The sequence below is a fragment of the Fusarium sambucinum genome, chromosome II, assembly GCF_050947815.1.
Source record: "Fusarium sambucinum isolate potato_lamoka chromosome II, whole genome shotgun sequence".
In the NCBI taxonomy this organism is placed as follows: Eukaryota; Fungi; Ascomycota; class Sordariomycetes; order Hypocreales; family Nectriaceae; genus Fusarium; species Fusarium sambucinum.
The window spans coordinates 7,185,052-7,209,619 of record NC_139293.1 but is presented as its reverse complement, the minus strand read 5'-3'; the positions used below and the strand labels follow the sequence as shown (position 1 = coordinate 7,209,619).

General features: G+C 46.9%; 9 protein-coding genes across 9 annotated transcripts; 4 read left to right on the top strand and 5 right to left on the bottom strand.

The window, feature by feature from the left end:
• Window positions 1–285: 285 nt before the first annotated feature.
• Window positions 286–1,557, bottom strand: FSST1_009304 (thiamine diphosphate-binding protein; the record flags this gene model as incomplete). Its single annotated transcript, XM_083226265.1, has 2 exons — window positions 286–323; window positions 381–1,557. 2 exons carry the CDS (start codon window positions 1,555–1,557, stop codon window positions 286–288), a joined length of 1,215 nt encoding a protein of 404 aa, XP_083085265.1.
• Window positions 1,558–1,985: 428 nt separating this feature from the next.
• Window positions 1,986–4,135, top strand: FSST1_009303 (glycoside hydrolase superfamily; the record flags this gene model as incomplete). The annotated part of the gene is made up of 2 exons (XM_083226264.1): window positions 1,986–2,475; window positions 2,526–4,135. 2 exons carry the CDS (start codon window positions 1,986–1,988, stop codon window positions 4,133–4,135), a joined length of 2,100 nt encoding a protein of 699 aa, XP_083085264.1.
• A 1,275-nt stretch (window positions 4,136–5,410) lies between these two features.
• FSST1_009302 (S-adenosyl-L-methionine-dependent methyltransferase) lies at window positions 5,411–6,058 on the bottom strand (the record flags this gene model as incomplete). Its single annotated transcript, XM_083226263.1, has 1 exon — window positions 5,411–6,058. The coding sequence occupies one exon, from the start codon at window positions 6,056–6,058 to the stop codon at window positions 5,411–5,413; it is 648 nt and encodes a 215-aa protein (XP_083085263.1).
• Window positions 6,059–8,543: 2,485 nt separating this feature from the next.
• FSST1_009301 (major facilitator superfamily domain-containing protein) lies at window positions 8,544–10,882 on the top strand (the record flags this gene model as incomplete). Its single annotated transcript, XM_083226262.1, has 7 exons — window positions 8,544–8,875; window positions 8,942–9,444; window positions 9,508–9,539; window positions 9,642–10,036; window positions 10,325–10,361; window positions 10,521–10,590; window positions 10,722–10,882. The coding sequence occupies 7 exons, from the start codon at window positions 8,544–8,546 to the stop codon at window positions 10,880–10,882; spliced, it is 1,530 nt and encodes a 509-aa protein (XP_083085262.1).
• Window positions 10,883–15,673: 4,791 nt separating this feature from the next.
• On the top strand, window positions 15,674–17,958 carry FSST1_009300 (Zn(II)2Cys6 transcription factor domain-containing protein; the record flags this gene model as incomplete). Its single annotated transcript, XM_083226261.1, has 3 exons — window positions 15,674–15,893; window positions 16,128–17,854; window positions 17,908–17,958. The coding sequence occupies 3 exons, from the start codon at window positions 15,674–15,676 to the stop codon at window positions 17,956–17,958; spliced, it is 1,998 nt and encodes a 665-aa protein (XP_083085261.1).
• A 340-nt stretch (window positions 17,959–18,298) lies between these two features.
• On the bottom strand, window positions 18,299–18,981 carry FSST1_009299 (riboflavin kinase; the record flags this gene model as incomplete). Its single annotated transcript, XM_083226259.1, has 2 exons — window positions 18,299–18,811; window positions 18,874–18,981. The coding sequence occupies 2 exons, from the start codon at window positions 18,979–18,981 to the stop codon at window positions 18,299–18,301; spliced, it is 621 nt and encodes a 206-aa protein (XP_083085260.1).
• Window positions 18,982–20,021: 1,040 nt separating this feature from the next.
• FSST1_009298 (uncharacterized protein) lies at window positions 20,022–20,765 on the bottom strand (the record flags this gene model as incomplete). The annotated part of the gene is made up of 1 exon (XM_083226258.1): window positions 20,022–20,765. The coding sequence occupies one exon, from the start codon at window positions 20,763–20,765 to the stop codon at window positions 20,022–20,024; it is 744 nt and encodes a 247-aa protein (XP_083085259.1).
• A 709-nt stretch (window positions 20,766–21,474) lies between these two features.
• FSST1_009297 (uncharacterized protein) lies at window positions 21,475–22,131 on the top strand (the record flags this gene model as incomplete). The annotated part of the gene is made up of 2 exons (XM_083226257.1): window positions 21,475–21,493; window positions 21,554–22,131. The coding sequence occupies 2 exons, from the start codon at window positions 21,475–21,477 to the stop codon at window positions 22,129–22,131; spliced, it is 597 nt and encodes a 198-aa protein (XP_083085258.1).
• Window positions 22,132–23,541: 1,410 nt separating this feature from the next.
• On the bottom strand, window positions 23,542–23,964 carry FSST1_009296 (uncharacterized protein; the record flags this gene model as incomplete). The annotated part of the gene is made up of 1 exon (XM_083226256.1): window positions 23,542–23,964. One exon carries the CDS (start codon window positions 23,962–23,964, stop codon window positions 23,542–23,544), a length of 423 nt encoding a protein of 140 aa, XP_083085257.1.
• Between the last annotated feature and the right edge of the window lie 604 nt (window positions 23,965–24,568).

Here is a 24,568-nt window from a genome sequence, read left to right as displayed (position 1 = left end):
TCACTCTGGACAGGACTCAATTTGAAGTTGCCCAGGTTTTCTTTGTTCACTAACTCTATGCTTGTCATAATTGAGGCCATATCAGAGTCGCCGTCTTCATATAGGTATTTTATGGGTGATAGGATTTATCATTCGCTAATAAAGAATTGAAGTAGAATCGGGTCCTTATTCTTAAGGACTCCGTTTGTTTATAGTGATTTAGTATCTTTTTGGATCAATTGCGGCAGAATTGTTATACTGAACTTCCTTTTGCGCCTTCGCTCTAGTATGTTTAACCACCATAGCTCAATAATCCAATAGCCTCTTGATGTTATCGTAAATTCCTAAAAATCGTGCTGTCAGTTTTGCGTTGTTCAAAGGAGTTTTTTCCAAGGACTTACTAGCAACGTCAGGTAGGTTGAATCTCTCATATAGAAGAGGCTGGTGAATACTCCAACCAGCAACCCGAGCAACCGGAGCCTCCAACCTCAAGAAAGTGTCGTGATCCTCTTGAATAACCGCAGCAACCTCAGCACCAATACCTGCATTAACCATAGCCTCGTGGACAACCATAGCTCGCCCTGTTTTTCGAACACTCTCGAGCACAGTCTTCTTATCCCAGGGGTATAAAGTTCGCAGGTCAATCAACTCAACAGAAATACCCAAGTCCTGTTCTGCTTGCTTGATGGCGTTGTGACAGAGGTAAAGAGGCTGGCCATAGGAGACAATCGTGATGTCTTTGCCTTCCTTCAGAACTTCAGCTTTCGATAATGGGAGCTCGTATGATCCTGTAGGTACTTGTTCAACAGCTGCGCGATACAAGATCTTGGGTTCTAAGAAGACACAGGGGTCGTTGCTACGGATAGCTGCCAAGAGAAGACCTTTGGCCTGAGCTGGCGACCTTGGCATAATGACCTTCAGTCCAGGGATATGTGTAAACAAACTCTCGGGGGATTGTGAATGGTAGAGGCCACCATGGCCGACACCGCCGCAAGGCATTCGAACAGTTAAACCACCAACACTTCGGCCGCAGGTTCCATCTCGATATCTGAATTTGGCTGCCTCGTTGACCAATTGGTCAAATGCTGGGTAGACATAGTCGGCAAACTGGATCTCGGCAATCGGTCGCATGCCTTCCGCAGCAAGACCAATACCGAATCCCATGATTCCTTGTTCTGTGAGAGGGGTATTGAACACTCTCTCGGCACCATGTGTTTCGGCAAGATTCATGGTACATCTGAAAACACCACCAAAGGCAACGTCTTCGCCAAAAACAACAACGGATTCATCTTCTGTAAGAGCAATTCCCATCGCATCATTGATGGCCTGGAATAGATTCATCTTCTTTGTTGGCCCATTGCGGATATGTTCAGGAAGCTCCTTATGACTTAGAGCAGTCTGGGAGCTATGTGCGAGTAGAGGTGTTGTGCCGTAGTCGACGGGTAGGTTAAGTTTGGCATTTGGGGGATGTGTCGAGTAACATCGTCGTCCTACAGGTAATGCAAGTGAGAGCCGAGCTGTCGAAGGGCAGCTAGCGATGTGAGCCCTCTTGAATTGGTGAATGACACGGTGCTTCATGGTGATGGTTGGCAGTTCACAAATGGATTCAATGGCAGAAGGTGGACAGCAATAAATTCAATTCGGACGGCATAGCAGTGCAGCAGTAGTAATAGGTAGTAGCCGGAAATGCAGCAGATCGCTATACCTTAGATATCCAAGGCCAACCGAAGGGGGCTTATTGATCGTGTTCCTCGGCGAAGGTGATGTCAAACTTCGGCTTGCTGCGGGTTCCCCGGGACCTTGACGGCTTTATCGCACGCCAATGCCGCCATGAGCACCGCTGATAAGATAAGAGATTGTTGTCCTGTCAACGGCGACGCCAAACAAACAGGTTCTATGTATGTCGTCACTTTTAGATGTAACTGCAACTAAATGCACTGATCTTCGCTAAAATCTCATTCCTGAGAGGTTGCATACCAGCCAGCCACACCGCTACAGGTCTCAAAATGCCTACGCGAGAATCATCGCGACCCCCCCGCTCAAATCGACCAAGGGACCGAGACAGGGAAAGAGATAGGGATAGAGATCGACGGCGAGATGGCCAACGAAAGAGAAAATCACGATCGCGACAACCAGCTTCGGGCTCAGAAGATACTCGGGATAGAACCTCAAGAACACTATCATCCCATGCCCTAGCCGACCTTGAAAGAGAGAATGCGCGCCAAAAGAAGCGAAGCGAACGCGCAAGCCGAGATTATAGAGATGAATCCCGAAGACCAGAACGACGACGTGATGGACACTCAAGGAAAGATCGAGACCCGGAAAAGCCGCGCACTCATGGCAAGGGCAAGAAGAAAAGAGTTGTTAGCGGAGCTGTTATGGAAGAAGGGCAGTCAAAAGCGCATTTAAGAGGTGGTGGGGGAAGCGTTGATACCATCCAACAAGAGAAGGACTTTTACTTATCGAAACCACCTAAGAAAAAAAAGAAAAAGCTGTGTAAGTTGCAATGATTCTCCTGTTCTTAATCCATACTAATATGAAATCAGGGATTGCAATTGGCGTGGGCGCTGTTGTTCTGCTCATCATCATTGTGGTGGCAGTTGTTGTCAGCCAGAAGAAAGATGGCGGAGATGGTGGTGGCAGCAGTAGCAGTGACAGCTCCGACGATGCAACCGATACGTCAGACCTCGATGGAAAGGATCGTTCAGAAATACCCGAAAAGTGGCGGAACACATATCTCGACCCTTGGACTTGGAAATCAACAGCCGACTTCAATCTCACATTCACGGACGAAATGGTCGGTGACCTACCGATTATGGGTCTCTACGATGACTGGGACGATTCAGCTCAAGCTAACGAGAATGTCCCTCCGCTGAACAAGCCCTGGGGTTCTTATGGCAAGACGCCTGCTCGCGGAGTATGCATTGGTGGGTGGCTTTATTTGGAACCTTTCATCTCACCATCTCTTTTCAACTACGACACAAAAGAGGGCATCATCGATGAGTGGACCTTATCTGAAAAGTTGGGTTCTGAAGCAGGAAAGACTCTAGAAAAACATTATGCCTCGTTCATCACAGAGCAAACCTTCAAGGACATACAAGCAGCAGGTCTGGATCATGTCCGTATTGGTTTCAACTACTGGGCTGTAGAAGTTTATGATGGCGATCCTTACGTATACCGAACGTCTTGGCGATACCTCCTGCGTGCCATTGAGTGGTGCCGTAAGTACGGATTGCGAGTCAACTTGGATTTGCACGGCATTCCTGGTAGTCAAAACGGATGGAACCACAGTGGACGATGGGGTTCTATAGGTTGGTTGAACGGAAACGACGGCAGCAAGAACGCGGAGCGAGCACTCGAGATTCACGAAAGGCTGTCCAAGTTCTTCGCCCAGCCTCGCTATAAAAACATCATCACTCACTACGGTCTTGCCAACGAACCTCGAATGACGAGTTTGAAGACGACCGATGTGATTAAGTGGACAGAAGATGCGTATAAGATTGTGCGCAAGAACGGTGTAAAAGCACTTGTGGTCTTTGGAGATGGCTTTATGGGACTCGAAAATTGGCAGGGCCTGATGACTGGTTACGATGACATGGTTCTCGACGTCCACCAATATGTCATCTTCAACGAGAACCAAATTGACTACACCCACAAGGAGAAGGTTGAGTATGCCTGCGACGGCTGGACCAAGCAAGCGGAGATCAGCATGGACCGTTCGAAAGGTTACGGGCCTACCATCTTTGCCGAGTGGTCCCAGGCGGATACAGACTGCGCAAAGTTCCTTACCGGAGTAGGCTGGGGTACTCGCTGGGAGGGTACATACGATACAGGAAACAAGGACTCGTCCATCCTGGAGCCTCGCTGCCCAACTAAAGACGACAAGTGTTCATGCCGCGGCGCCAACGCTGATCCCAGCGACTGGAGTGACGAATACAAAAAGTTCCTCAAGATGTTTGCCGAGGCACAGATGCACAGTTTCGAGAAAGGCTGGGGATGGTGGTACTGGACATGGAAGACGGAGGACAACCACCAGTGGAGTTACGAATCTGGTCTCAAGTCTGGTGTTTTGCCTGAGAAGCCTTGGGATCGTGATTTTAACTGCGATAAAGATGTTCCCGACTTTGAAAAGATGGGATTGCCCGAGTATCTCTGAAAATAGAGAGGGGTTTGTGCTGCATATATTATAGGTTCTGGGGTATGAAACGTTTGTTTTGGCGTTTGGGTATGCATGGGATTGATATATAGAGCAAGCATGCTTGGGACAGCATATCGAGGCTTTGGAGAGACGACCGATCGAATGTACTTATGATCAAGGTACAGTACATTGTTACATGTTAGATAGATAGTTAATGAGAACGAAGAGAAATAGTTGCCATGAGGTTCAATTTCTTAACTCGGTGAAACATTGCCTGACATTTTAGCCCAATATGAATAGCGTAGATTATGTAGACTTCAATGAACTTGCCGGCATGAATACATTAAAGTGAGGGCATCGTGAAGCCCTCATCATGCCAAGGAGTCTCACATTGTAATTTTGACACTCTAATGTTTCATGAGCCGGCCGACAACCGCCGATTGGGTGTTGGGAATAGCACGGATCTGTGATGCAATCTGTTTTATGATTCGGTGAATAGTCGAGATAGATATGTCGATACATCCTGAACAGGCAAGACTTGGCTTAAGATTCAAGCCACTCATAGACAAGAACGAGCTTGAGAACTAAAACTCCAACGACAGTCTAGTTGCGGGGGATGTTTGAGGCCAGACACTGCTGCAGAGCGTATAAGAAAGTTGTCAAAGCAGAATGAGGATAGGTTTGAGGATAGACTTGTTTGGCCTCTGACCTGAAGAGATTATGGTTAGACAGAGATTTATATTAAGTACTTTATATACTGCTATTCTATAGCCACTAGAGACGCAGGCCGAGATAAACTAATTAGAGTCCAGGCAAATCCCAAACTCATGATAGTCATCTACTTCTACAGATATGCCACATTCAAACTCATAATCATGGTCAACTTTGAAGCATAGGGATGTTTTGGTTTTATTCATCTTGCATGTGTCGGCAAAGGAATGTAACTGTAGATACTATGAAATTCAATCGAGGCAACTCATGGCAAGGGCCATGTCTCAAAAACGAAATCCATATCACAAACACTCTCAGTCGCGGTTCACAGAATTATCATTATTGCTGTTGGTTTGCCAGGAAAGTGTCTCTCTAATCAGAGGCAGCCTCTTGCGACAGTGCCGACATACTCCTCTCCAATAGAACCAGGTGTAAAGGGGAAGGTTTTCCTGTGCTATTTCTGCTTTGTCGAAAGAGGTAAAGGAAGTCGAGGCCAGCCACACGTAGCATAATCATCATCGTCATGATCATCATCAGAGTCACCATCAGAATCACCATCAACGAGCACTTCAAGCGAGTCACTCAAGCGGACACTTGCAAGACGAGGTAGTAAGCCTGAGCTCCGGCTCCCCTTCGGTAGTCCTGGATCTCAGCGGACAGGACCTTGACCTTGTTCTGCTCGGCAAGGGCCTTCACATGGCTCTCGTAACCTCCAGTCTGCCAGATCTCACGGATGACAGTGGCCACGATGTAACCTCCGGGCTTCACGATACGCACGAATTCACTGATAGCCTCGGGACCAACGTGTGACTGTGTCAGAGTGCCAACACACGTCACGACATCATAAGAGTCATTCTTTGCAGACAAGGGGCGAGACAAGTCTGTCACGTCCAGGTTGCGGTATGCTCCTGTGGTGCGGGCCTCTTCAAGCATTCCGGGGCTCAGGTCAACACCATCGAGCTTCTTTGCGCCCAGACGAGCGAGGAAGATTCCGACGAGGCCAGTACCACAGCCAGCGTCAAGAATCTCGACGTCTGGGTTGATGATGGGAGTTCCTAGGGCTTGGGGAACATGGGCAGCAGCAATGGCAGGGCCGACATAGTCTTGGCCCTTGCCTGTGATCTCCTCGTTGTAGGTCTTTGCCCACTCGTCGTAAACGGAGCGAGCATGATCAACAGAGGTGAGGGAGTAGATCTTGGGGAAGTACTGAGCAGTGGTCTGGGAAGACATGGTGTTGAATGAGGATGGTGGGTAGTTGGGAGGTGTTTAGGAAAGTGTGTTATGTAAGGGGCAGTTGAATGGGAGTTGATTGATTGTATGTGTGTTGAAACCAAAGTAGCCTGAGAGTTGAGTTGAGTTGAATTGAAGAGTTATAATCTCAAAAAAAATTGAGGAGAAAACATGCCCCTTTTATAAACAAAAGCTCGATCAACCAAAGGGCCCCGCGTCTCTTCTTGTTTCCCCTCGTCTCTTACCCCCCGCGTCGAAGAGATTCCGAGGTGACGTTTGGGCGTGCCTCTGGATGCGAATCAATTGGTGGATTGAATGAATGAACATAAACGATTGCGACTCGGCGCAGCCTAAAGCAGTGATCCGAGGTAAGCGTTGAAGAATAGTACGCCAGTGGAGAGCCTGTACTGTGCTGTACAGTTCGGACTAGTAGGGATAGAAACATAACAATGATGATAATAGGTTTTCGTCAGAGAAAATGGGGGTTGTCAAAAAGAAACCGCCATGTTTATGTTGGGTTGTTATTTTGTTGTGGTGGTGTTGAAATGCAAACCAAGGTAACGCAACGCAACGTTGGCGGTTATGATCAGCCGAGAACTCTTGGCCAACTGGGTCAATTGACGGAATTACTACTGAATCGAGTGGTGTTATGAGTGTTTTGCCCCCTCTGCTCCTTTTGTATTCTTGGGTGATATTTTGTCTGCCAGTTGCGTCGAGTTTCTTTTAGTACTTGTGGTATTCTTTACACCACCAAGACGATAAACTTGTGCATCATGGCAGCAACTCAATTTGCGCGGACACAAGTTCCTTATCACAAGGAAATAGATACTGGCCTTGGGAGAATCCAATAAAATAAGATTCAGGTCACCCAGTTTAATCCCCATCCTGTCGCGGGCGCATCATGAGTGCGTCCGTTGCGAGAATTATCTCATGCAGTTGCAGGGCTGCATAGGTAGCCATTGCCCTGTCTTGTTTTACAGGACCGGGCAGTGCAGCTGCGGCGTCTTATTCCCTGGAAGTGCATCTCTGAGTTGCGACTAGAGCTCATGGTAGAAGCGAGTTGTTTCGAACTATGGTGCCCTTTTGGAGCTGGTGACTGTCTTGACAACTTTGACTGTTTGATGCGATGCGACACCCACACTCATGACTCTTTAATTGCATCTGTTCTCGTTAACTAGGAAAGCTGCTGCACGAAGGGACCTGCCTACCCTACAATAAACTAAAGCACTCAAAACAGGTACTCTGGGGCCTTTTTCCTGCTGACCGAGCTGTGACTGATGGATTGTGTTACGAGTTACAACCCTACCACCGCCCGCAGTGGAAATGCACATCACGGATGGAACTAAATGACGCCATTCACGTATGTCGTCTTGATCCTCCTATCAAATGTTGAGGAAGAATCCAAGTGAATAGGCAGGCAATTGGTCAAGATACAAAGGGTGAGCTATGTTTCTGTACCATGGATGATACGAAGGAGCACCTCGACGGTGATTTGTCAACTAGAACTAACAAGTTCTTGTTTATTCGGACATTAATCAACAGGCATGTGAAAAATAATCGGGACTTGCAGGGTAGTCAAGAGAGTCTTATTCGACATCATGAAGATGATGAATGTTAGCGCGATACTCTTCCATGCAGCCCCCGCAAGTAAATACTACAGGATGATAAGCATACTCAATGTGCTTGTCTTCGTAAAAGGTACATCTGCATTGATAATAGCTCAAGTTTTGAAATGCGGGGAAATAACAATTATTGTTCTCTCGTCATGTCGCCTCTTAACTCTTTGTGCTCTCTCTTTCTCTCTCTAGGTTGGAACAAGATGTCACAAAGACGAGAAAGAACAGACAGGCGAGTTGTTTGTTATCTATGTATTACGATAGGTTGGCATCGGCTTGCCGTATTTTACTGCAAACCGGTAGCCAAATACCATCACCAATATTAAATCACACCGAATAAGTGACAGAGTCAATAGAACACTGTATATGGTCAAGTCCGAATCCCAAATCTTGCCTCTCATCGGCTCCTAAAGAAGTCCTCGCGCAAGCAAAGACGAAGTCGCGAGGCTTATATAAATCTCAAAGATCTTCATAAACTTTTTAGATACGCTATACGACGCATTTCCTTTGGTAAGCAAGCCACGGTGGTCGCTTGTACATTGTTGATTGGATCGTGAGAAATGTTTTGCAGGTTTTGTTGGTCAGCAATTACGAAGTGGCTCGAGTCGTATGTAATTGAGGGCTTATATGTAATGTTTTCTAAGCGAGCGCCGTGCCACTAGTGGTGAAGGACGAGCTGTAACGTATCATACAGGAGTCGTTTGCGTGTATATATAAAGGTCTTGAGGGCCTTGGTGGTCGATGAACTTGGCTCTTGGCAGGGTATCTTGAATAGAAAGTCAATGTCTACTTAAGTCATCCATTGGTATAAGCAGGACTTGAGAAGCTACTGTGGAGCATCATCACTCTTCAGGATACCAGCAATAGCAATGGATCGCGATATCGAAAAGACGTCAATAGACGAAGGAACTCTGACGTCCGAGCCAGTATTCTTACCTGTTCGCTCAGGAACAACAGAAGCCATGAGAGCTCGCTCCAGAGCATCCAGAAACCTCTCTCGTTGCCAGTCTCAGAATGGTTACAGTTGCAACCCTTACCAGAAGCCTGACATTGATGATGATGATGATGAAAATACGACAGAGAAGGACCCCTTCGAGGTTGGTTGGGAAAACGGAGACAGTGATCCCTGGTGTCCGCGCATGTTTGTCAAGATGAGAAAGTGGTTGATCATCTTTATTGTTTCATCTGCAAGTCTATGCGTGTAAGTCAATTCTTCAACACTTCAGTGTCTTGTCACAGTGGAAACCCACTAACACAATGGGAATAGAACTGCTGCAAGTTCCATCTACACATCCACTTACGAGCAGATGGAGGCTGAATCTGGCAACTCGCGGGAGATATCCATCCTAGGTCTTTCAACCTTTGTCCTAGGAATTGGTCTTGGACCCATGTTCCTGAGACCCATGAGTGAATTCTATGGTCGAAGACCTGTTTACATTGTCTCATGGTCTATGTACTTGGTTTGGATCATTCCTCAAGCTGTGGCTCAGAATATTGAGACTATCATCGTGAGTCGGTTTCTTGACGGCTTCTCAGGCAGCGCATTCCTTGCTGTATCCGGTGATACTGTCGGAGATCTCTTCACTGCCAACGAAATACAAGCGCCAATGTTGATGTTCTCCATTGCCCCCTTTGTAGGACCTTCGATCGGGCCCTTGATTGGAGGCTTCATCAATCATAACGTTGATTGGAGGTGGACGCATTGGACACTGCTAATATGGGCGGGCATTTTATGGATGGCCATTGTACTTTTCGTCCCTGAGACGTATCGTAAGTTCTTAACTGAATAAATATAGTGGCTGGCTAGTATCAACTGACCTTGGACTGTTTTAGATCCCATCATTCTCAGAAATAAAGCAAGACATGTTCGGAAAGAGACAGGCGATGATAGATAGAAGGCTTTTACAGAAAGGATAGAAAGGTCGGCCATCAGCGCAATCGGACGATCTCTCCTACGCCCCTTTCAGCTCCTCATCTTCGAGCCTATGTGTCTCAACCTCTGCATCTTTACAGCCATACTCCTCGGTATTCTCTACCTCTTCTTCGGAGCCTTCCCTCTTGTCTTTGGCAAGCTTTACGACTTTAACCTCTGGCAAGTCGGCCTATCCTTTCTGGGCATCCTTGTGGGCATGGTGGCCGCTGCAGGACTCGACCCTGTGTGGCACCGCATCAGGAGTAATCTCATCCGCAAGCTGAGCACAGAAACAGGCGTTCAGGGCAACAGCCAGCCCGAGTTCAGACTCCCACCAGCGATCGTGGGGGCTCTCATCGTGCCTGTTGGTATCTTCATGTTTGGTTGGTCTTGTTATCCCTGGATACACTGGATTGTACCCATTATTGGATCAGCCATATTTAGGTCTGGGTAAGTTAAGCCATCTCATCATTTCATCGCTCTATAATACCGAACAATTGGCAGGCCTCAAGGATGCGTGGCTCGGGGAGCATTGGGCTTTGGATCGTCCTACCCCAGTTGTGTAATTGTCTTAACACGGTGACTGAGACAGGAACCATACCAACGGAATCACACTCGCACAAGAGAAGCCAAACAAGAGTTTTAATCTTAGTCACCGCTTGGTCATGCCTTTTGAATCTCGTATCTCATCAGCTTGTGTCTTGATGAACTGCAGCTAACCGTTTGGTCCTGATATAGAATATTTCTTGTGTTTAGCGGAGTCTTTACGTTTCTTGTAAGTTCAATTGAAGCCTTTTTGCATTGTCCGGTCGTACAGAGGCTGTGACAGGCTCACCGCACGTTACACTGCTCTTCGCATGAGTGGCTCTACTCTCGTGGCTGGGATCATGACAGGACTGCAATGCGATTCCTTGTGCTGATCGTGATGGGATAGGTGGATGCGTATCCGCAGTACGCTGCGAGTGCATTGGCTGCCAATGCCTTTGTACGTTGTGCTTTTGCTGGTAAGTGACTGATACCTCACCCCCTACCACTGTTTCATACCGCCGTTCACTTGATCTACTAGTTAGCTACCTTAGACTGCAAATGTATGATATTGTTATAGGTACAAATAAACTGACTTTTGTGTGCATAGCTGCATTTCCCCTGTTTGGCAACCAGATGTACAAAAAACTCAATAATCACTGGGCTTCGACACTATTGGCATTCCTGACAGTTGTCATGATGCCCTTCCCATATCTCTTCTTTCGTTATGGAAAGCGGATCAGGGCCAATAGCCGCTTTGCTACTTCTTGATGGCTTGCAGAGCTATAAGGGATAGTTTCGTCCATGTTGCCGCACCACTAGAAAAGGCACTAAACGTACCTGCGCTGAGAAACTACTGCATCAATGAGATGGATGTACGACAGTGAAGTACACCGAAAAAAGGAATGCTAGTCATTGAGAGGCGTTAAGAGTAGTTCAGTGAGTGGGTTGATAATTGATCACCGGTTGTACAAAAGAGGCCGGTCTACGGGAGTCATTATGCGTGAAGCCAGAGGTAGTTGGGCTTTGCTTGCTCCCAAGCTGTAAAGTGATTCACTATTATACAACTCAACTAATGAATCGGCCAAGATTAAGTCTATGGGGAAGTGAAGCCGATCTTCAGCCAAGATCTGCTTGACCCGCTGGGGCAAATGCGGGGATGCAGTTAGATGTTGACAGACATGCATGACATTGGCAGACGATGTATAAGAAGATGATTTGATAGTGTTCAATTGCTAAGCGATTTCTTTCCTGAACAGGTCAAGTCATACGAGAGGCCCTTGCAAGCTGTCGACAAGGTTATATGCTTGTAACATTGTTAGCTGTTTTAACTAGGTACGAGCTTGATGTTCTTTCAGCTTGACAACGGCCTGCATAGTTTACAACTCATCCGTCAACTGAGGTGCGAGATGAGCCAACCACAGCTTTGGTGTGAAGAACACAGTAAAGATGGACAAGGGTGTCTGTCTGAGCCTCTAAGGTCCTACGAAAAACCTACAATCTGCAAGTCCCATGATGCTCGGCTATCGCAGCCTCGACTCTAGGTTTTCGGCCAGCAGCATGGATCATACTATGCAGTGTTATAACCTCCAACCGGAGGAACGCTTGCCTGCTTCTACCCGCTATAAAAAACAAGGAGCAATGTGTAGTCAACTCAGCTGTCCATGGCCTGGCTGCCACGCAATACAAGCCGCAGCCGCAGGAAAAAGAACAGAAAGAAAGAGTAGCGGTATTGACTCTAGCTTGTCGAGCAAGGTATTCGAGACAACAGCAACATGGCAAATTAGTTGAATTCAACTGGTATTGTAATTGCAACTATGTCCGCGCGATTACTTGCTTTCTAACCAAATATTGTAACTCCATGTCTTGGCATGTGCAAGATAGACCCTGGACATGTCATATAATAACTCTCGGTCGCCGAGGTCAGGCGTCGGTTAACGACAGTTCCAAGACCCTGGGGTATCTATGATCCAATAAAGTACCCTTGATATCAAAGATCCATGGTTCAAAGTACGGTAGTACTCACCATAACAGATAACTGAGATCAAAAATGGGAAAATAACATCAGACAAAGGATTCATCATGAACAAGACAAACCTCGGCGGCCTTCCGCTTCTGCCCCACCTTGGCCTCCGGCATCCGGACTCGGCATAAGCAAAACGCTCCGGATGGGCGGATATTTTGGAATAGCAGAGTTGATAAGACATACCAAGGTATCAGGGTATTTTGATCAAATAACAATCAAAGCGAAAAATACATGGTCTACAATTTTCAGCTACTTGCATGGGGCCTTTTGCTGTTTCGGGTACCTTGCTTTGATGCTGCACACCGGCCGTCCCACACCGGCCTGTCGGTGACAGTCGCCGGGGCAGGGTTTTTTCCTTTTACAGCCCGCAGGGGTAACAAATGTTAGCGTGATACAATATCCAGCTAAGGAGTATCTGATTGGCTAGTATATATACCTATATGTCAGGCTATTTCTCTTTACTAAAAGAGGTATTAATCTTCAGCTTCCTAGCAACCTGAAGTGCTAATATAAAAGTAGGCTGCAGGCTGTATATATAAAAGCCAGGTGGCAAGGTGGCAAAATGAGGTCTCGCGCTAACATTTGTTACCCCTGCGGGCTGTATGTATCTTTTTCTCTTTTTTTCTTTTTTTCTTTCTCAACAGCTATCCTGTATTAGGAAATGATTACGGTATTAGTGCTTTCTATAACTAAGTCAGTATCAATTTCAAGCACACATTTTGTGTCCATGTTGAATAGATGTATACCAATACAGGTAAACTTCAAGTATCAGCAAGATACAGATTACTATCCTATACTAGAAATCACCTAGAAGCCCAAACTGTTCAACATCGGTCCAACGCTGCAGTCGTACGGCAACATATAGATAGACGGGCATACAGATATAGAACCTTGTCTGATGAGGCACAATTCCATTTTGCAAGAAAAAAATTGACATGAGACGTCCTGGTCAGAATCTCCTTGTCATCACAGCCTAAGTAGCCAGCCTAAGCTAATAACCAAGGGTGGTTGGGAAATTAGTGACAAAATGGATCAATGGAGTTGTCCTAGCGGCTCAGCGGGATCTCTCTTAGCTAGAGCCGGATCAAGACTATTGCTGCTCAAGTCGGGGAGAATTAATTAATTATTTGTCCTTCTTGACCGCCAAGTCAAAGATTGAGTCAGGATAACCTAAGTCAATGACCACCCTGGCTTCGTATCCGAAAATATGACAGAGTCAAGTCGCGAAAAAATCTGATATCGATTTGCGACGGGCTTCAAGTTACAAATAGAAGCCATCGTCGGACCAATGGGCAGCCTCGAGTTTCCCCCAGGGCGGGCTACCCTCTCCACTGTATTACAGTAGTAGTGAACCCCGCAATCAAACCTAAGTTTGGCCATGATTGGGCTCTATTTTAGCGGATGGGAATGGATTCATAGAGGTCCGTAGCTGGGTACCTACCTGTCCATAGGTTCGGCTTGTTGAGGCATAAACAAACAACAAAGTATCAGCCATTGTTAGTATTATTAGTCTATCAAACCCACCTGAAACAACTCGTCAAAATCTTTCATGATTGTCAGTGTGTTGAATGTATTGTTTACGATGATATCCATCTAGCAAATTGACTGCCGCTGATACCCATGCCTTCTAAGGTTGTATTCATTCCAGCATTTGCAAATTCAGGACTTGCAAAAACAGGCCCTGGGAAACATCTACCCACTCTGTCCATGTAAAGTTACCTGGACAATGCGGTTATTGAATCATCCGCCTGGCCTGTCAAATGTCATGTTCCTTAGGTATTTACAAGATTCTCTGTAGCATCAACACCTCGGTTTTTTCACATTGACACATGCACAAGTATACATACTAGCCTTGGTTATTCATCAGTGCCATAATCACTTCCTACCAGTATGTTGTAAATGATTAAAAAAAGAAGGAATAATATATCTGTTTGTCCCAGTTATTTCGATATGTATCCATATTCATCATTCCTTTAATGCAATCCACTTTCTCACTCTTTAATCCACTTTGTTGGTTGTACTGTACCTACTACCTTAGTACAAGTACATACAATACATCAGGTACTTCTGGGGTCTCTAGCACGCGATTGATTTCCTCGGAAGGATTCATCGATCTTTACATTTTACCTATGGGACTGTACCCGCGGGATTCCATGGAGAGATATATTCAATTGCCCTCTACTCTGTGGCACCCACTAAATCTCAATCCATTTCACCAACCACCACCAAAAACCCCCACACTACAACACTCACTGGGACCAACCACTGTCGTCTGACCTTTGACCTCGCTGTTGGACTCTTTTCTCGCTGATCTTGAATTGGACCAGTTACTGCTGACGACTTGATCTGCGAATTGCCTCGTTCGACTTACCCTCCTACCTATCGTCTTACTTGACCAATTCAATCAATTTCTTTACCTACCAACTATCGCGATCCGATTTCTCCGCGCTGCGCTTCCCTCCGCTTCGTCTCGCCTGGTTCGCATGCCTCATCTTTGCACGACGACGCTACTTCTACATTCAACTACACTGTCACCACAGCCTGCTTCTACTTCGACCGTCGCCGACGCTGTGCGAGCTGTTACTGTTGCTGCTGTACGCTTTGCTCATTAGATTGGCCAGTCCAACTATACCACTGGGTCCAGCCGTTCCTCATGGGGCCGCGGGTAGCTGCATCCTATTCTTTCCTCTTCGGCATCGTCCTCCGCAACCGCACCCTGGCCATATCGTACCTGTAGCTGTCGCTCTTTTCGTGTCGCCTCAGTCGCCTCTACCGCTACCTACCACTCTCATGCGTTGAACGATCATCGATTCTCCTATCGACCCTCGAATCACATCTCTGCCATAGGTCACATCCTCCGCCTTCCTCAGTGACGAAACTCGCAGCCTCACGGTCCCCCCTGTGACTTGCAGTACTATTGATTGCTTATACGTCGCACGAGAACGCCCCTTTGCGTATCATATCTGGGCGCTTTATTGGCTTTACTTGAGTACACCCCATCCAGTATACGAGCTCGACCGATCACTTTCGGTCTCGCTATTATCCAAGGCTTAACGCGCCAGACACGGCTGCATACAGCCCTCTGGCCTCGTTTGCGCCCAACGCCATAGTCCTACCAGATCTGTACCGTACAGCTTAGGCTTTTCCTAAACTTTCATACACCATCTTCGCTACTCGCATAAGTGAACGGTTAAGAGATCAGGAGAAGGATTCCGTTGCGCGTTACCGCGCCACCGTGGGGGTTATTGTCTGTGAATAATACGCATCGCGAAGTTCATTCGGCGATACCTGTCCCTGCTTGTTTGTGCCACTGAGGCTTGTACAAGTGTGGTTCCGCAAAGGTGCCTAAAAGGGGTACGAAGAGACAGTGAGAAACAAAAAAAGGTTTCTAGGATTCGGAAGCTGCATTCCCGGGCCGCTTCGTGTACAGCAACCTAAACAAAGTCTCGGGCTCGACTAAGCTGAGAGGAGGATATTCCAGCCGTCGCATTACCTTGTGTTGGTCTACAGGCCTTGTATATAAAACCTAAGACACCATGCCGCACGAGATGGAGGAGAATGGTGCTGAGGTCTCGGATGTTATGTCTGAGAACGAGGACGAGACAGAAACTTTTATCAAAGACGACGACGAAAAGATGGCAGACCAGAACAATACTGAGGTCAAGAAGAAGTACGACCCAAAGGATCCTCTGCGTCCAAGAAGGAAAAAGGCTCGTAGGGCTTGCTTTGCCTGCCAAAGGGCCCATCTGACTTGTGGTAAGTCTCCTTGCAGCGGCCGTCCCGGCAATTTGTTGGCATACGCCAGTCATTACGATGCGAACTGTCTTTTCCCATTGTGAAGTTTGGCCCTTACATTAGTCCTTCGGTTACCAGTATCTAGCTGGCTGACTGTTTGCGTACTTCTCATAACCCATTTCTGTGAAAAGAGTCATGGTTGAGATCGTCGTGCTTGAAGGTCAAGAAGAAGGTTTCAAACTGACATCTTTCCAGGAGATGAGAGACCATGCCAGAGATGCATCAAGCGAGGTCTCGCCGATGCATGCCAGGATGGCGTTCGAAAGAAGGCGAAATATCTTCATGATGCTCCTCCAGAAGCTCTTCGACCTGTTCTTGGCCCCAACTACAATCCCAATACTAATCCTACGCCTCCGCGTCCCAACGCACAGCGTCAAAATTCGAATGCCAGTCAGTCAGATAGCTTGTCTACGACTGGGAGCAACTTTTTTTCTCAAGCAACTACAACGACTTTGCCGGTCTATTCAACAGGTGCACAAACTCCTGTAGGCATCGATGGCCTGCCCTTCAATCCTCAAGCTTCGCCAACAGCTTTCCAACCTCCAATTGCCAATGCGCACCCGCCAATGAACAACATATTACCCACCGGAAATATGGACTTTAACGCCTTGTTCGATCCTAGTAACCCTGCCTTGTACAACTTTGACCTGGAGGGTCTCAATTTCGGTAGCCAGTATGCAGGCTGGGAATTCGGAATCCTCAACAAGATGGCCCTTGGGGCCGAGACACCACCACGGGAGAACTCAATGTCACAAACTCCAACAACCGAGGCCAACTATGCGACTCTATTCGGGAATGCAAATGGGAACGCAAATGGTTTTGATCATTCCATGTTAGGGGCCGACTTCTCGGGCATGGACCAGAACAATCAGTCTCTGTATGCACAGGGGAACCTCCAGCACGGGTTGCCCCATGCCTATGCCATTGCGGCTGGGCCTACAAGTCTTGCCAGCCCAAGTACAGATGCTACAGCCAGTCCTCATTCAGTCGCGGGCATGGAAGGCTCCCCAAATCACAATTTCGCCGGTATCCCTACAGTTCCTGGCGCGCAGCGACACAGGCCGAAGACTGCCAAAGCGGCTCCGAAGTCTTATCTCGGCAAGCGACAAAGGGATTCTGCCGCTATCTACGAAAGCGTTAAGGAGCCCTATCCGTATACCACCGGGTTCCACAACATGGTGGCTGTCTTGCGAAACCGCCTGCCTGCCAACAAGCTATTAAGAATTGCCAAGGCCCTTGGAGAGATTCGGCCGTCATTCATATCTTGTACTAAAGACTTGACCCGGCAGGATCTGATCTTCATGGAAAAATGCTTTCAGAGAACATTGGTCGAGTACGATGACTTTTTGCAGCATTGCTGTGCCCCAACGATCGTGTGTCGAAGGTCGGGCGAAGTAGCTGCTGTCAACAAAGAGTTCACCGCGTTGACGGGATGGACAAAGGAGGTGCTGCTTGGGAAAGAGCCAAACCTCAACATCAATACGTATAGCGGCCGCTCGACCAATGGGTCCAGTACGCCAGACAACAATGCTCAGGGAGATATGCCCACGCCTCGTCCTCAGAGAGCCACACTTGACAACAGCAGCGGGCGCCCTCAGCCTGTGTTCTTGGGTGAGCTTTTGGATGATGACAGCGTTGTCGAGTTCTACCAAGATTTTGCCGAACTGGCTTTTGAAGACAGTCGTGGTAAGGTACAGAGAAGCTGCAGGCTAAACAAGTATCGGTCATCTCAAAGCCTGGACATCAAGCCAGAACATGGTGTCCCAAAAGACATTCAACCGGGTATTCTCAGCAGCCGAGTCACGCGCATTGATAGTGAGCACGGCATCTCAAGGATTGAGAGAGATGGCAAGGTCGAGTGTACCTACTGCTGGACCATCAAACGAGATGTTTTCGATATTCCCATGATGATTATTATGAATGTGAGTTGCAACGCTGTTGCTGATACAAGATGTGAGCTAATTTTTCATGACAGTTCTTACCGCGATATCTACCAGACCAAGGCCCTCAGCAACTAGCTGTTTAGTCGGCCATGACTGCTGGTGGATTTTAAATACGTTGATTCCCTCTTTATTGTTTGATGTCTTTTGACAAACGCGAGACCACTTTTAAGTCCTTGGGGGAGGGGCCGTAGTATGAATGAGACAGAGGAGGAAAACAATGGAGTACATGTTTTATAGAAGATTAGCCATGGTGCTATTTTATGGGTGATTAGGAAAGATGGGTTTCACATGATACCCGGGCAAGTATTTAACAGATATAAAACGTCAAATAACAAATACATGAAATCGAAGTATATCTTCTATGTTGCTGTTCTATCCCTAACTCCCAGTCACTTTTATTTACCCTGGTTTATCCCGCTGTGTCTAAGCATTACGAACTAACCACTGGACATCCAAATTACCCCCACTGATAACACGGCCCTTCTCAGGGGCCCATGCCTCACGAGCAAGGCTGTTCTTTGCAACTTCGCAATCAAAGTTGATATCCTCAATAAGAGCCTCCAGACTCTTATAGTCCTTCTCCTCACGGATGAAGCCGAGAATAAGCAGGCGCATAGGCACATCGTAGAAGTCTGCAGTGAACTTATGTAGCACGTGAACCTCGGCACTACGGACCTCGTTCTTGTAGAAGGGATTGTAACCAATAGACATAACCATGGGGAAGATGTGGAATGGGGTGTTAGCGGGAGCTCCAGCTGAGAGAAGAGCGTCCTCTGTGCCATTTTGGGGAGCAGCGTTGGATGACGCTGATGGAGCATCGGGATGCTCAGAAGGAAGCGCGAGAGAGGCATAGCCAAAGTAGACGCCTGAAGCCATATTTGAGATCCAAGGGGTCAGAGCTTCATCGACGGGAAGGTTGGCGGTAGGGATGCCAAGCTGGGAGATGTTAGTAAGATGGAATAAGAAGGTGAGTGGATTAGAAAATGGTTTCACTTTACCTCTTTGGAGCCGCGTCCGAAACCAGAAATGACCTTGCCTTCCATGTGAAGCGGATAAGGGGCCTCGGGGCCGGCGTCTGGGCCGACGACTGAAGGGCGAGAAGACATGATGGACGATAGAGTCACAGAAGTAGTATTGCTTAGTGGTTGTTAATATTCAGCCGACTAAGAAGAATGAGAATGAGTACTATGAAACCAGGATGGTGTGTTTTGTCAATGAGAGTAACTATACCTAAGTCTTGGCTGATACGCAATGAGAAAAGGTGAGTCTTGGGGTGAGTGAGTAAGTAAGAAGCTGATGGCAATTAATTATCAGAGTGCAGGTGGGGGTGGAGTTGAGTTGATGATGAGATCCAATCCGATGAATGGTGGGGCACGGCGGGGAGTCGATACCGAAGTGCGAAGGTCGGAGGAATAATGTCGTCGTTTCTTACTTGGTACTTAAGTCTTTGCCTTAAGTACTAGGCAGTTAGGTACCTAGATGTCTAGGTAGTACTTTCAATGTTGCACGCAAATATCTGAGGTTTCCAGTAGATTGTATATGATAGACTCGAAAGTTACGAGTCATTGATGATCTGAGCGATGAACGGAACAGTTGAGATTAGTAAGTAACATGTAAGACAACGCTAGAAAGTGAGAGATAGCTTCAGAAACAGAACTGTATTATTCTCATCATTCTCATCATTCTTATTATTCTTATTATTCTTATTATTCTTATTATTCTTATTATTCTTATTATTCTTATTATTCTTATTATTCTTATTATTCTTATTATTCTTATTATTCTTATTATTCTTATTATTCTTATTATTCTTATTATTCTCATTATTCTTATCATTCTCATCATTCTCATTATTCTCATCATTCTCATCATTCTCATCATTCTCATCATATTTGTCCCCTTAATCATAGAGGTAATCTCTCAGCCGATACCCGCCATCTTTAACATATTCACAACAGACACCATTGTAAATTGTATGGCAGCAGCTCACTTCCATATGTTGTATTCGGTCAAGTAAATGTGCAATGTGAAGTACCAAACGATTGTAGTTCACCCGTGTTAAGTCTTTTTATCATAGCCACTCAGGTTATTTTTGGATAGGAACCAAGCAAGACACTAAACACCATCGCATTGCTTTCCATGGTCTCTATGCAGCAGTCTCCGTCTTGGTCTCTGTAGCTGCGGTCTGATTGCCTGGCCACTCAGTCCTGCCCAGCTTGATGATATCGCATGCGTTTAGAATCCAATACTTGCTCGGTGCCTTTCCCTCCTTCGCCAACTGCGCAGCTCTTATGGCCGCTTTGGCAATGACATCGGCGTCTTGACCAATGGTATCTCTGAACCCGGAACTGAGGCTTCCTAGACCGTTAATTGCACTCTGAGCTATGCCCTCCGCAAGGCGGCTTGTCTCTCGCTGACCCATGATCATCCCTGGCTTGAGAATAACGGCCTGCTCAAATTCCATGTCCTTGATTGCGTCTTCAACCCCATTCTTCATCTTTCCGTAGGGTGAAGAGGCTCCCAAGAATGAGCGCGTACCCCCGCTTGAGATGAAGACAAAGGTCGACACACCTGCGGCCTTTGAGGCCTTTGCTAGTTCAATGTTCAAATCGTGGTCAATCTTCCATTGGTTCTGAATTCCTCCTGCTGCAGCACGGGTGGTACCAAGAGCAGAGTAGACAATAGAGGGTTTAGGTGTAAGGCCAGTGAGGAGGTCTGCCCACTTGGTGGTGTCGCTGTCGACTGTTGCGTTGAGCAATGGGGATGTTGCCTTGGGAGCACGTCGAGTGATGGTGTGAACAGGGTTATAGATGTCAGAATCAAGAAGGATTGAGAGAATGTTTGAGCCGACGAGGCCGGTAGAGCCAATGATGGCAGCTGAGGAAGACATTGCGTGTAGTTTTGTTATCTGTTGGCCAAGACAATGGTTTGTGATGAAGAGGTCGGGGTATCAGAGCATAAGAAGTGCTTGTGAAGATGAACAGTTCACAATCGTAGTTATTGGGGTATCAATTCGGAAAATGCAAATAAAGTTCAGGGATCATCGTCTGGTCTTTCTAAAAAGCAAACAAGGACATTAGGTGACGCCATGGCCCAAGCGATAAGGAACAAGCCACATTGAATTAACAGGTACAGTATCCGTACTAACGCGGCATCCAGCAATAACAATTCTCCAACAAAAACATCAATGTATTCCAGAAACTTAATCGTTCTGTAACCAGCTTATACATCATAGCCTCTTGGAGAATCAGTGAAACAGGCCATGTAAGTGAAGCTGTCAGCATATCTTATTGTAACAATCAATCAGCACCTAATCAATTGCACCTGCCTGCATAATCGTGGCTCAGCTGCAGGGTAACAGGGGTCCAAGCTCTTTACTAAGTACCTTCCTGTTACCCCACATACAACTTGAGCTTCGACTTTGACTTGCGACATCGTTTCTCTGCCTGCGTCTTACACCACCACCTACTGTTCCACGACAACGGTTCGTCGCCTAGTTGTCCTCTCACATACCTACTTATTTGACCGACTTTTATATACATCTGGAGGCGATTCTTCATCAAACATTGCCACCCCAAATACTACAGCGACCGCTCACAATGGCTACTCAGTATGAAGGTATCTTCACTAAACCCCTCCACCCCTACACTCAGTAGCTAATCTCGCTCTTCCCAACAGTCGAACACAATGTCAAATTCGCCGAGGGTCGTCGCTCAGGCCGTCGCGTAGACATGGCCTCCTTCTTCTCCCTCCTTGATCAGATCGCCGAGCCCTCAGGCGCCCAGACCCCTCACCACAACCCTCACGCGACGCCCACTCCCGTAGACACAGCCGCTCTCTTCCGCCTTCTTCAGGAACAATTGCACCAGCTTCAAATGACCGCTCCGACAGACGACAACCGCGAATTTCTCCAGTCTCTCATCGTTAATCTCGAGGGCGACATCAACGATCCTCCGACTCGACTGGCAGGCGTTTCGCAAGAATTTCTCGACTCACTCGATCGCGTGAATCGCAAAACTCTCAAGAAAGATGACGACTGTTCTATCTGCAAAATTCCTTACCTGGAAGATGAATACTGCCTTGTTGTTGAGCTGCCGTGCCCGGGCGGCCACCAATTTGACCTCGAGTGCGTTGGACCTTGGCTGCGAAGCAAGGGAACATGCCCTATGTGCCGTCATGATCTGGTGAAGAAGAAGGAGGTTCCCGTTGTACAGGATGAAGAAGAGGAGGAGGACGGCGATATGATGTATGCGTAAAGACCGACGTGTTGTTGGCATTGTGCATAGTCTGGCGTTTGGAGTCTGAGCCACAGTGGGTTTGACTTTCTGGTGAATATGAGAGATGATGAACATGAACCCACTCGGACATAAAGGGATATACATCGTGATGTTGGCCTTCCTGGTGCAAGGGTTTTGTGTTTAACCCGCGAAAACCATCAGGCTATATTTCTTCATATAATAATGACGCTCTTTCTACCTTAGCATGAACATTCCAAAGACTCGTACGGAAATCATAATTTAATCTCTCTGATGGGCAATATCGTCATTAATATAGTATGTATTGCACAAACAGCGGCTGGTCAAAGAGCTATTCATAAAAAGAATTTATTCCCTTGGCAAGAAGAAACAGCAGGGCATGGAACATCAGTACGCAATGATGCAGTCCAACTGATCACTGAACTTCACGAATGGCAGTCGTACTTAAGACTTATGGTGCGTCATCCTAGACCCTCGTGGATTTCTTCCTAAGGTCGTTTGACACTAGTATTTATAAGAGCTTCAAGTAAATAGCGAGATGCTGTGATCCACACCCTGTTACGGAGGCAGCCCTCAAAAGTTATTGCCAGCAAGGACTTACGCCACAACCAGGCACCCTTGTTAAATACACAAGGATACAAAGAGCTAAAACAGCTATAGCAGGCTCTTCCTTATAAGTGACCAATAGCTACAGGGGCGTTAGAGCTATTAGGCTTAATTATATCTCGCTGTCTTCCCTGTAGCGAGATAGCAATTAGCGCTTATAATTTAAGTAGATGTATCCCTTGTATCTGTGGCTAATCTAGCAGTTAAGCCACAGTTTCTTTGAGCAAGAACTTTTGAGGGCTGCCTCCGTAGAGACTCAGTTTTCAGTGGCCAGCACTGTTTCTTCTCTCCCACAGGAACGCTCTTCATTTGCAGGGCGTTCATTCAACCTCCAATCGTGTCAGCGGCTTGCGGTCACCTGAAGACCCTCAGATGGGACGTTAGTAGCGTGGATCGATATCCGGAGATGTGGGGCCGGTCAAGTCAGAGCTGTTGACGGAGATGCTCCGGTGCTCTCCGCATTTGAACATGTCCAAAGACACAATTCTTAAATTCCAATAAAACGAATGAGTGAGTATTCTATTACTACATATATAAATCAACTAAAAGTGGGCGTATCGGTCGTTATAGCCACTGATTAGTAGCTGGCTCTCAACCACTAGCTGCCTATCACAAACCAAGCCATTCCAAGTCAAGCATCTGGCCTTATGTCGGCTCAATGTTCACGATTTGTATAGTTCATCATTGATTCAGTTGTTGTTCCAATTATGCAAGTGACCCTCCTCCTCCTGCCTAGGTGAAAACACGATGAATATAATGTGCATTTCGCAGCGGTAACAAGCTTCTCATTACCATCCCTTCCTCCTACTTAGACTTGGGCAGATCACCCTTCTTTGGTGCACTTCCACTTCCACTAGATCCTCCCTTCGAGATTTCCTCGCCAGCTCCCTTGGTCTTGATGGTCTTCTCGTCGCCCATAGGCTTACTGATCTCCTGGTTTGCCCCGCTCGCATGCAGGGCATCCTCTCCCTCGGGACCTTTGGACTTGGTCTTCTTCCTTGTCTTCTCGGCCGCCTCCTCGGGCCGTGTCGTGTTGGGGTCAAAGGCAACATCGGCATGCTCAGACACCATCTGCTCGTCGGTTCCAGACTTTGTGTTTTCATTTGCTGTAGGTTGGAGTGACTCGCGGTCTTGGTCGTGCTTGTAGGCCATTTGCCTGCGTGCTGTCATGTGAAGAGGGCGGATGGTGGTTGCGCTTGTACGCATGATGCTGCGGAAGAGAGACATGATGGTGAACGAGTATAGGGAATTAGAGTAGCAATTTGGGAGGCAATTGAATTGATGAAGCTTCTTTCTTGTAGCTGGGATGATTTTCGATGCAATTGGATCGTGCGGTCAGCGAGTTTAAAGCTCTGTGAGCTCCTTAAGCTGGAGTGATGGTATTTAACCTACGTCATCGAACATCATCTGCGGTCATAATCGTCATTATTTTGCAGTGTAGACTACCCTGCACCATCATGATGATACTTTTCTCTACATTTACGTGCCCAGAATAATTCACAAAATGGAATATAAGATCCTGTCTTGTTTAACTTATGGATAGCGGTTGCTTGCTGGAAACAAACTATCGATAGAAAATCAGCGGTGGACGATTACTCGTGAGTTGAGTTGAGAATACGGAACTACCTTCCAAAGCTGGTGGGAGGCTTATTATCACCACAGCGAAACTAACAGCTAGGTATTGGAAAAAAAACTCACTGGATCGAAATCGACATTGGGATTATCCAGAACAAGCTAGTTTCTGAGATATCCATCTAGATATGTATTAAGCTCCACGGATTTAATTCGCAACTGTTCCTCTCTATCGGCAGTCCAAGAGGTGATACAACTG